This window comes from Betta splendens, chromosome 4 (assembly GCF_900634795.4).
Source record: "Betta splendens chromosome 4, fBetSpl5.4, whole genome shotgun sequence".
In the NCBI taxonomy this organism is placed as follows: domain Eukaryota; kingdom Metazoa; phylum Chordata; class Actinopteri; order Anabantiformes; family Osphronemidae; genus Betta; species Betta splendens.
Genome location: NC_040884.2, coordinates 351614 through 362869, shown reverse-complemented (window position 1 = coordinate 362869; position 11256 = coordinate 351614). Strand labels below are relative to the sequence as shown.

Here is an 11256-nt window from a genome sequence, read left to right as displayed (position 1 = left end):
TTTACATCAGCGCAAGGTCTAATTGAGTGAGGCTAGCTAGCTGCTTCCCATGGGCTAAAGACTAACATCAATTCTGTGTCACCATCGTGACATTAGTTTTACACTATTACTGCTATTGTTACATTCACATGGAAGTCGCACAAACTTCATAATACCCGGCTCCATTTAATAGCTGATTGTTGAAATGAAGCAATGACACTTAAATTAAATGAAAAATTTTCATTTAATAACAACAATCATCAACTGTAGCAAATATACTTAGTTTTATTTTAAAACTGGTTTGTTAGATAAACAGAAGATTTGTTCTATTGTGAAAGTCAACGGAAGTTGCGGTTTCTGGCGAAGAAGAACTAAAAACAGAAGGAAAGTGTCTGAAGCTCAGCGCCGAACGTTTCTGTGGCAAAGTTACAGTTTAATGTTGTGAATGAAGATGGACGCTGCGATTGTGGAGATAGACGGCAGCTTGATGGAGGGAGTGAGTACTTACACTTGATTCACGGCGCAATGTAAGGAAAGCTGCTGCTAAGAGGCTAGCACAAGGCTAAGAGCGGCGGGTATGCGCCGGTTAGCATCCGCTCCCGAGCTCACTGTTGTCTGCTCTGTTCCACGGTGCCAATTGTTTGCAGGGCGGGCAGATCCTGAGAGTCTCCGCGGCGCTCAGCTGTGTGACCGGCTCCCCCATCAAAGTTACCAAAATCAGAGCCGGCAGGAGTACACCTGGTCTCCGGTGAGTTGGCAGCTCCTGGCTAATAGGCTAACGTTAGCCTATTCATTAAACTTCTAGCGTTGGCTAACTTGGTTGTTGTCCTTCATGTTTTTACTCTCTGTCTGAATTTAGTCCAGCTTCCAGGTAAAATTGGATGTTGTTTTGTCCTCGTAATTACAGCATCCAAGAAGAAAAGAAGCGCCGGACATTCAATCTTGGGCATAGTACGATCGACAAATTTACTTGCCGCGTCATTTAAACTTGTCAAGAGACACGTCCCGTTGCCGTCCCGTTTTATTTCGACAATTTTTATTTTCTTTAACACGTCTGTTGCAAAATGCCTATAAAGCTTCAAAATTTCTTAGCAGAGTTGGATGGTAATTGAAAACATCTTAAATTTAACTTGCTGAAGCTTTAGAATGTAAGTAAAAATTGCGGAACAAATTGGATCAGTCATGATGCAGGATTGAATTAGCTTAACTCTTTAAGTCGTATTTGGTTTTGTGTGTTTTCAGACCACAGCACCTCAGTGGCCTGCAGCTGGTCTCAGATCTGTGTTCTGGCAGTTTGCAGGGAGCCAGCATCGGCTCCACAGACATTAGTTTAACTCCAGGCAAAATCCAGTCTGGGAACCACACTGCAGACACGCAGACAGCAGGGTGAGACCGTCTGTATTTGATGCTTTTTGTCAGTAGCTTTGAATGGACGATGGGGTGAAATGTTTCTGGAGATGCAAAGTGAAATCTGCTCAAAAACGTTTTTTAGGGGTATAAAGAGCCGCAGACCTGTTTGTGGTTAGCTGATGAAATGGGTTTACACAGATAAAGTATAATTCAGAGCAGCATAAAGCTGCTGGTGTATTTTTTCAATGTAACTGTTTATTAATGTACACTGTGTTTATCAGGAGTGTGTGTCTGCTGCTGCAGGCAGCTTTACCCTGCGCATTGTACTCAGACACTTCCACACAGTTCTGTCTGAAGGGAGGAACTAATGCTGAGATGGCTCCACAGATCGACTACACTCTCAAGGTCTGTGTCACACTGAAAATACCCTAATGTATATTTTCTCTGTAGATACATGCATATGCTTTAAATACACTTTAAAAATTTAGAACGCAAACTGTCGGTGCTTTAATTATTTCAGTAAAGCTAAACATTTTTAACTTAAAAGTCAACTGTTTGTTTGAATATTTTTTTTTCTTTCTGCAGGTTTTTAAACCCATCGTGGAGCGGTTTGGAGTCCATTTTGACTGTGACCTTAGAATGAGGTGAATTTACCGTCTCCTGAAACAGAGGTAGAGGTAGTTGAACATCCTGCGATTTTGCAAGTTCTCCTGCTTAGAAATCATGGAACGGTCTGAAATTTACATTGTAGATGCATTTTCACTCTGAAAGACAGAATAAAGAAGAAATTTCCAGGAAATCACATAGTATGATTTTTAAAGAATTTTTTAAAATTTTATTTGAACACCTAAGATAATCAGTGTCAATCATTTGGTACAGAAATCTTTGTTTGCAATTACAGAGGTCAAATGTTTCCTGTAGTTCTTGGCCAGGTTTTCACACACAGGGATTTTGACCCACTCCTCCACACAGATCAGTCCCGTTTTTAATTTTAAGCTCCCTCCAAAGGTGTTCAATTGGATTAAAGACTACTCCAGATGTTGTGTTCTTAGGATGCAACTCATTCCTCTTCCAAACATGACGAGGCAAGTTTAGACCAAAAAGTTCTACTTTGGTCTCATCTGACCACATGACATTCTCCAATGCCTCCCTGAATCATTCAGATGGTCTCTCCGAGCTCTCTTCATGTCATTGACCAGCTCCTCCCTTGTAGTTCTGGGCTGATTCTTTACCTTTCTTATCATCAGTGATACCCCACGAGGTGAGATCTTGCATGGTACCCCAGTCTGAGGGAGACTGACAGTCGTCTTTAGACTCTTCTATTTTCTAACAATTGCTCCAACAGTTGATCTATTTTGACCACACTTCTTGGCAATTGCCCTGTAGTTCTTTCCCAGCCTTGTGGAAGTCCAAAATTTTGTCTCTGGTGTCTTTTGACAGCTCTTTTGATCTTGCTCATGGTAGTAGTTTCTAACTGACCATGGTGTGGACAGGTGTCTTTAAAGAACTCAGACAGGTGCTACTAATTTAGATTAATGAGTGGAATAGTTGTGGACTTTTTAAGGCACAGTAACGGGCCAGAATTCTTGCTGTTTCTCAGGTGTTCAAATATTTTGTGCAGTGCACGACAAATTCTTTACAAATCATACAATGTAATTTCCTGGAATTTTTTTATTCTATCTGAGTGAGAATGCACCTACAATATGAATTTCAGACCCTCCATGATTTATAAGTGGGAGAACTTGCAAAATCACAGGATGTTTAAATACTTATGTTCTTCACTGTATGTTTTTGTATCAGGGGCTACTATCCAAAAGGTGGAGGGGAGGTGATGGTGGCGGTGAATCCAGTCAAAGAGCTACAGCCTGTTACCATGACAGAAAGAGGCAACATCACGAAGATTCACGGCAAAGCGTTTGTCGCTGGCGTCCTGCCTTTTAAAGTAAATACACATTACAGTTTTGAGAATTGCAGCTATTGTTTATTGTGATGTGATGTGATGATTGTGATGTGACGAAGAAACCTCCAGCAGAACCAGACTGGATGTGGGCAGCCATCTGCCTCGACCGGTTGGGGTGAGGGGATAGAGAGAGAGAGAAAAGCACAGCAACAACAACAAGCAACAACAGAGCACAGGCAGGACGGTTGGACCAGAGACTGGATACAGGCAGGATGGTTGGATCCACAGCTGCCCATCACAGACACCAAATTTTGAGGACAGAGTGGAGGACAGAGTGGAGGACAGAGTGGAGGACAGAGTGAGAGAGAGGGTTAGTTGAACAATGATGGGAGGTTATTGGACAGAAGAGGTAGAAGGAAACAGAGGAGTTCAGTGCATAAATTAAGTCTCCCAGCAGTCTATGTCTATTGCAGCTTAACTAAGAGATGGTTCCTGTGACTAACAATCATTGCCAGTGACCTGAACCATCTTTAACTATAAGCTTTATCAAAAAGGAAGGTTTTAAGCCTAATCTTAAAGGTGGAGAGTGTGTCAGCTTCTCGAACCTGAAGAGGGAGCTGGTTCCAGAGGAGAGGAGCTTGGTAGCTAAAAGCTCTGCCCCCCGTTCTACATTTAAAGACTCTAGGAACCACAAGTAGCCCAGCGCTCTGAGAACGAAGCGTTCTGCTGGGAGCATAAGGAACTATGAGGTCTTTAAGATAAGAAGGAGCTTTATCATTGAGTACTTTGTATGTGAGTAGGAGAATTTTAAATTCTATCCTACATTTTACAGGCAGCCAGTGCAGAGAAGCTGATGTAGTGTAATGTAGTAGTCCAGCCTAGAGGTAACAAATGCATGAATCAGTTTCTCTGCATCGCTCTGAGAGAGGATGCTTCTGATTTTAGCCATATTTCTAAGGTGGAAGTAGGCGGTTCTGGCGATTTGTTTAATGTATGATGTAAAAGAGAGATCCTGGTCAAAGATGACACCAAGGTTCCTCACAGTAGAATCTGAAGCTAATGGTATGCCATCCAGGGTGGCTATCTGACTCAATAGTGTCTCTCTCAGATTTTCAGGCCCAACAATAAGAATCTCATCTTTATCTGAGTTTAGTTGAAGGAAGTTTTCGGACATCCAGGATTGGATGTCTTTTAAATAACCCTGAATTTTGACTAGTTGATCTGTTTCATTTGGTTCCAAGGACATAGATAGCTGAGTATCATCTGCGTAACAATGAAAATTAATAGAATGCTTTCTAATAATCTCACCTAGAGGAGACATGTATAGGCTAAACAGAATTGGACCAAGCACAGAACCCTGTGGTACTCCATAGCTAATCCTTGTGCATGTGGAGAATTCATCATTAACATGAACAAACTGGAATCTGTTCAACAAATATGATTTACACCATCCCAATGCTGTTCCTTTAATCCCGATTCTATGTTCTAGTGTCTGTAATAGAATGTTATGATCAATTGTATCAAATGCAGCACTAAGATCTAACAGGACAAGGACAGATACTAGACCATTGTCCGAAGCTAATAGAAGATCATTAGTGACTCTCACCAGAGCTGTTTCTGTGCTATGATGTTTTCTAAATCCTGACTGAAAATCTTCATACAGGTTATTCCCACTCAGGTGGTCAGATAATTGTTTAGCCACGATTTTTTCAAGAATCTTTGAAATAAAGGGTAAATTGAAATGGGCCTATAGATGGCTAGTTTTCCAGGGTCCAGGGTTGGTTTTTTCAATAGAGGTTTGACCACAGCCACCTTAAAAGCCTGTGGTACATAGCCTAAATGTAAAGATTGGTTCATTTGATTTAATATGGACGAGCTGATTAAAGGTAGAACCTCTTTGAGTAATCTGGTTGGGATTGGATCTAAAAGACAAGTGGACAATTTGGAAGAGTTGATTATTGAGGTTAACTCCATATGAGTTATGGGGAAGAAGCTGTCTAGGTAAGACAGAGGATTTAGTAAATTTAAAGTTGATGGATCTAGACAGTGCTTTCTGTCATTTGGTAGAGGTCGCTGCTGAATGTTTTTTCTAATCGCGATAATTTTATTAGTAAAGTAGTTCATAAAGTCATTGCTGCTGAGATTTAAGGGGATAGTAGACTCAACACAGGTATGACTCTTAGTCAGCCTGGCTACAGTGCTGAAAATAAACCTGGGGTTGTTTTTGTTTTCCTCAATTAGGGAGGAATAATATGTTTTTCTAGCAGCCCAAGTGCTTTTTTATTTATTATTAGACTGTCCTTCTATGCAATGCAGTTTACATTTATTTTGTTGGAACACCACTGTCTTTCTAGTTGTCTAGTCCTTTGCTTTAGACTGCGGATGTCTGAGTTATACCACGGAGCTAACCTCCTCTGATTCACTCTCTTCTTCTTCAGAGGAGCCACTGTGTCTAACATTGTACGTAGAGAAGCTGCAGCATCATCTACAAGACAGTCAACCTGTTCATAAGGATTAAGGTGACTGTTCGCTGTGTATCTACGAGACATTGAGGCAAAAGATGATGGAATCATCTGCTTGAATCTGGCAACAGCGTTGTCAGAAACATCTGCTATAGTAACATTTCTTTCCAGCTATTGTAAGGTCAATTATGCTAAATTCAAAAGTTAATAAGAAATGGTCAAATAACAGAGGGTTTTGGGGAAGAACTATTTATCAATTTCAACCCCATATGTCAGGACAAGATCTAGGGTGTGGTTAAAACGATGAGTGGGTTCATTTACCTGCTGTGTAAAACCAATAGTGTCTATTAAGGAGTTAAAAGCAGTGCTGAGACAGTTACTGTCAACATCTACATGAATGTTAAAGTCTCCCACTACAATGACTTTATCTGTGCTACGAACTAAGAAAAACTGATAAGAATTCATAGAATTCAGTTAAGAACTCTGAATATGGAGCAGGAGGACGGTAAACAATACAAAACACAACTGGCTTCTGAGTTTTAGAGTTTGGGTGAGAAAGGCTCAGAGTGAGTGCGTCCTTGGCTCCACTCTGAGTTGTCACTGAGTGGGGAGACTAAGCAACATGGCCATGTTACCAGAGAGCAAAGAGGCTCCGTTCAACGTGGGATGGACGCCGTCTCATCTAATCAGCCCAGGTTTTCCCCAAAAAGTGCTCCAATTAGCCACAAAGCCCACACCGTTTGCAGGACACCACCTAGACAACCAGCGGTGGAGCGATGACAGCCGGCTATACATGTCATCGCTGGTCACATTGGGGAGGGGTCCAGAGAAAACTACGGAGTCCGACATTGTTTTGGCGAACGAACACACCGACTCAATGTTAGTTTTAATGACTTACTGGAAGCATGTGTTGTTTTTGTCCAACAGTTGGCTAAAGACATGTCAACTGCTGCTGTACGAACCATCAGGAAGGAAATTAAAGAGCTGTACATCAACATCCAACCACTGCAGGAGAAGGAAAAGGCCTGTGGTAATGGCAATGGCATCATGTAAGTGCTTCCAAGCTCCTTTGCTGCCTGGGAGAAGCCTGGGTATTAATGACTTCGCTTAGGCCAGCATATAAGCACCAATTTGCAGCTCAGTCAAGTCAAGGTACTTTACCAAGCAGTTTTAACGCCTCATGAAGAAACGCCACAAGAAATAAGATTAAATCACAGCAAAGTCAAATATAACATTGTCAAATGTGTCATCAACTCCTGACCTGGATGATTTTCAAGTGCTATTTTTAGTTGGAACCACTGTAGCTGTGTTTTTATTTAATAAAAATATATGCGGGTATTTTTTGGCTTGCTGTCTATACAGAACTATGAATGTATAACTTACTTGAAACTGCTTTAATTCAATTTGTTGCCTTCATTAAACATTGACAATGTTAGATTTGACAATAGCAACAGGACAACAGCAACAGGTCACAGCAGAGATGATATGAAAGCAAACCAAAGACCTTGTAGTGTTAGTGGTAACGTAGTTAGTGCAGCTCTTCAACTCCTTTGTGTTTCAGAATCATTGCTGAGTCGTCCACAGGTTGCCTGTTTGCTGGTTCAGCTCTGGGAAAGAAAGGTGAGTAGGTGCAGGTTGCTCACTTGACCATCAAACGGCAGCATACACACACAAACCTGCTGAATAATCTAATGTAACAACCAAATGAATAGTTTCAGTGTGCAAAATTCAATCAGTCCTTCACTAAAGAGAAAAAACATTATGGGAATTGTAATTCACACAATTCTCAATTTGCTGAACGTAATATATCAAATGGCAGAAATTAAAGATAAGACACAAAATAAACCTGTGTTTAGTTTAGAGTGTTTTTGCCTCTAAACTGATTTAAAGAAACACTTGTGTGAATGTGACTTATTCAGATGTCTACAGGGAACTTTTTGTTAGTTTCAGTAATTTATAAAAGGATGATGTCTGCTTAGTTATGTTGACATGTTAATTGCATGTTTGGCCCGTTCAGACATTCAAATTGAGAGTGCAGTCATTACACTGTCATTTGTAATCTCAGGTGTCTATGCTGATAAAGTTGGAATCGAAGCTGCTGAGATGTTGCTGAGAAACATCAGACACAACGGTTGCGTGGACGAGTTTCTGCAAGACCAGGTGAGACATGCACCACCTGACCTCGGATTTTATTGTGAACCTTCTCTAACCTCTGATCTCATTTTTGTCTTTAGCTTATCATCTTTATGGCGTTGGCAAAAGGAACTTCTCGGATTCGCACTGGGGCAGTGACTCTGCACACACAGACGGCAATCCACGTCTCAGAGATGCTGACTCAGGTCTGACCCGTCGCTCAAGGCTTCAGGCCTTTAACTAAAAGAATAAAGGATCGCGTTTTACTGTCGTCTGTCCTTTTGAGCGACAGAAAGCTTATGTTTTAGGTATTTTTTACAGTTTTGATGCAACTTCTGTTACAAGGTTTCTACCTTGAGAGTTAAAGTCAGGTGAAACCATAAATAAAATATTATTCACATCCTGCTCTAATTTAAAACATTCTAAATTTGAGATCCTCGTTGGTAAGTGTCACAGTGTTGGTAATAGGCGCAGTGATAAAAGATCTTTGTTTCTTCACATGTTCAATTAAAACATGTTAAATTTCTCTCTCTATTTATATACCTTCATTTTTAGGCAAAATTCACTATAACAAAGTGCGAAGAAGGGCTGAGCAGTAATGTCACTCACATCATTGAATGTCAAGGGTCAGGAGCCACGAACCCCAACCTGTAGCCAAACCACCACCACTCTCTTCTGGACTTGGTAACTGCTCCTGTCTTGTCTGACCCTCCTAGTTTCTGTCTCTCAGGGTGTTTCCTGTAATACTGTAATAAATAAACAAATGAGTAAATAAAATCATTTCCCATATTCACACTTGTGTTTTAATGTAAAGTTTGTGTTTTTGTGTCTGGTGTTGACAGCAAAGGAAAGAAAGTAAGTGTGAGCACTCAAGCTTCTCCATCGTTAGAGTTTTTGGGTGTGTTTTTTCTGTTTGACTTGTGAAGTGGTCTTGATCTTCAAACAGATTAGGTGACCATCACATAGATCTGTTCTGTCTCACTGAAACCTGGCTGCAGCAGGATGAATATGTTACTTTAAACGAGTAGACTCCAATGAGTCAGATAAACTATCATGTTCCTAGAAGTACAGGTAGAGGTGGAGGAGTAGCAGCAGTTTATAAATCAGATTTAATAATTACTCCTGAACAAAATTATAACTCATTTGAGAGCCTCACTCTGAGCCTTTCTCACCCAGACTCTCAAACTCAGAAGCCAGTTGTGTTTTGTATTGTTTACCGTCCTCCTGCTCCATATTCGGAGTTCTTAACTGAATTCTCTGAATTCTTATCTGACTTAGTTCTTAGCACAGATAAAGTCATTGTAGTGGGAGACTTTAACATTCATGTAGATGTTGACAGCAACTGTCTCAGCACTGCTTTTAACTCCTTTAATAGACACTATTGGTTTTACACAGCAGGTAAATGAACCCACTCATCGTTTTAACCATACCCTAGATGTTGTCCTGACATATGGGGTTGAAATTGATAATTTAATAGTTCTTCCCCAAAACCCTCTGTTATCTGACCATTTCTTATTAACTTTTGAATTTAGCACAACTGACCCTATAACAGCTGGAAAGAAATGTTACTATAGCAGATGTTTATCTGACAACGCTGTTGCCAGATTCAAGCAGATGATTCCATCATCTTTTGCCTCAATGTCTTGTAGATACACAGAGAACAGTCAGACAATTAGAAAGACAGTGGCGTTCCAACAAAATAAATGTAAACTGCATTGCATGGAAGGACAGTCTAATGAAATATAAAAAAGCACTTTGTGCTGCTAGAAAAACATATTATTCCTCCCTAATTGAGGAAAACAAAAACAACCCCAGGTTTCTTTTCAGCACTGTAGCCAGGCTGACAAAGAGTCATAGCTGTATTGAGTCTGCTATCCCCTTAAATCTCAGCAGCAATGACTTTATAAACTACTTTACTAATAAAATTATCATCATTAGAAAAAACATTCAGCAGCGACTTCTTCCAAATGACAGAAAGCACTGTCTAGATCCATCAACTTTAAATTTATTAAATCCTCTGTCTTACCTAGACAGCTTCTCCCCCACAACTCATATGGAGTTAACCTAAATAATTAACTCTTCCAAGTCGTCCACTTGTCTTTTAGATCCAATCCCAACCAGATTACTCAAAGAAGTTCTACCTTTAATCAGCTCATCCATATTAAATCAAATCAACCAATCTTTACAACTAGGCTATGTACCACAGGCTTTTAAGGTGGCTGTGGTCAAACCTCTATTGAAAAAAACAACCCTTGACCCTGGACAACTAGCCAACTATAGGCCCATTTCAAAGTTACCCTTTATTTCCAAGATTCTGGAAAAAATCGTGGCTAAACAATTATCTGACCACCTGAGTGGGAATAACCTGTACGAAGATTTTCAGTCAGGATTTAGAAAACATCATAGCACAGAAACAGCTCTGGTTAGAGTCACTAATGATCTTCTATTAGCTTCGGACAATGGTCTAGTTTCTGTCCTTGTCCTGTTAGATCTTAGTGCTGCATTTGATACAATTGATCATAACATTCTATTACAGACACTAGAACATAGAATCGGGATTAATGGAACAGCATTGGGATGGTTTAAATCCTATTTGTTGAACAGATTCCAGTTTGTTCATGTTAATGATGAATTCTCCACACGCACAAGAATTAGCTATGGAGTTCCACAGGGTTCTGTGCTTGGTCCAATTCTGTTTAGCCTATACATGTCTCCTCTAGGTGAGATTATTAGAAAGCATTCTATTAATTTTCATTGTAACGCAGACACGTTCTCCCCGTGCTTGCGTGGGTTCTCTCCGGGTTCTCCGGCTTCCTCCCACAGTCCAAAGACATGCATTAGGTTGATTGGACTCTCTCTATTGCCCGTAGGTGTGAGAGTGTGTGTGAATGGTTGTGTGTCTCTGTGTTGCCCTGCGATGGACTGGCGACCCGTCCAGGGTGTACCCTGCCTCTCGCCCATAGCCAGTTGGGTTAGGCTCCAGCACCCCTGTGACCCCGCATTAGGGAATAAGCAGCTTAGAAAATGGATGGATGGATGGATGGATGTTACGCAGATCATACTCTATATATGTCCTTGGAAGCTAAAAATGAAACAGATCGACTAGTCAAAAATCAGGGTTATTTAAAAGACATCCAATCCTGGATGTCCCAAAACATCCTTTGTTGAGCTTCCAAGACAAGATGCATTCGCTTTAACAGCCTTGGGTCTGGTGGGGAGTCAGATAGAATGGAGCCAGAGTCCGGGTGTAAAAGACAAACATATATCATAAATTATTAGTCAGTCAAATGGAACATCAGATGTTTAGACTTGATGTACGTCGGGGCACAAGAGATTATTTGTTTGTGTAAGAATGTTCAGTATTGCACCTAACCAGCACATGACGAGTGTGTTGGATAAGAAATAGCACTAATGTAAAATTTTTCGATTACA

At 40.6% G+C, this 11256-nt stretch overlaps 1 protein-coding gene across 1 annotated transcript; it reads left to right on the top strand.

The window, feature by feature from the left end:
- Positions 1 to 314: 314 nt before the first annotated feature.
- On the top strand, positions 315 to 8617 carry rtca (RNA 3'-terminal phosphate cyclase). The gene is made up of 11 exons (XM_029147055.3): positions 315 to 475; positions 627 to 727; positions 1222 to 1365; positions 1611 to 1734; positions 1915 to 1973; positions 3130 to 3271; positions 6619 to 6740; positions 7253 to 7311; positions 7757 to 7851; positions 7926 to 8030; positions 8380 to 8617. The coding sequence occupies exons 1-11, from the start codon at positions 425 to 427 to the stop codon at positions 8476 to 8478; spliced, it is 1101 nt and encodes a 366-aa protein (XP_029002888.1). The 5' UTR covers positions 315 to 424; the 3' UTR covers positions 8479 to 8617.
- Positions 8618 to 11256: the final 2639 nt, after the last annotated feature.

Excerpts from the sequence above, each read along its gene's own strand:
- rtca (XM_029147055.3), top strand. The coding sequence starts at position 425 with ATGAAGATGGACGCTGCGATTGTGGAGATAGACGGCAGCTTGATGGAG. Across the intron at positions 728-1,221 it reads AGGAGTACACCTGGTCTCCG|ACCACAGCACCTCAGTGGCC; the intron begins GTGAGTTGGCAG and ends GTGTGTTTTCAG. Across the intron at positions 7,852-7,925 it reads ACGAGTTTCTGCAAGACCAG|CTTATCATCTTTATGGCGTT; the intron begins GTGAGACATGCA and ends TTTTGTCTTTAG.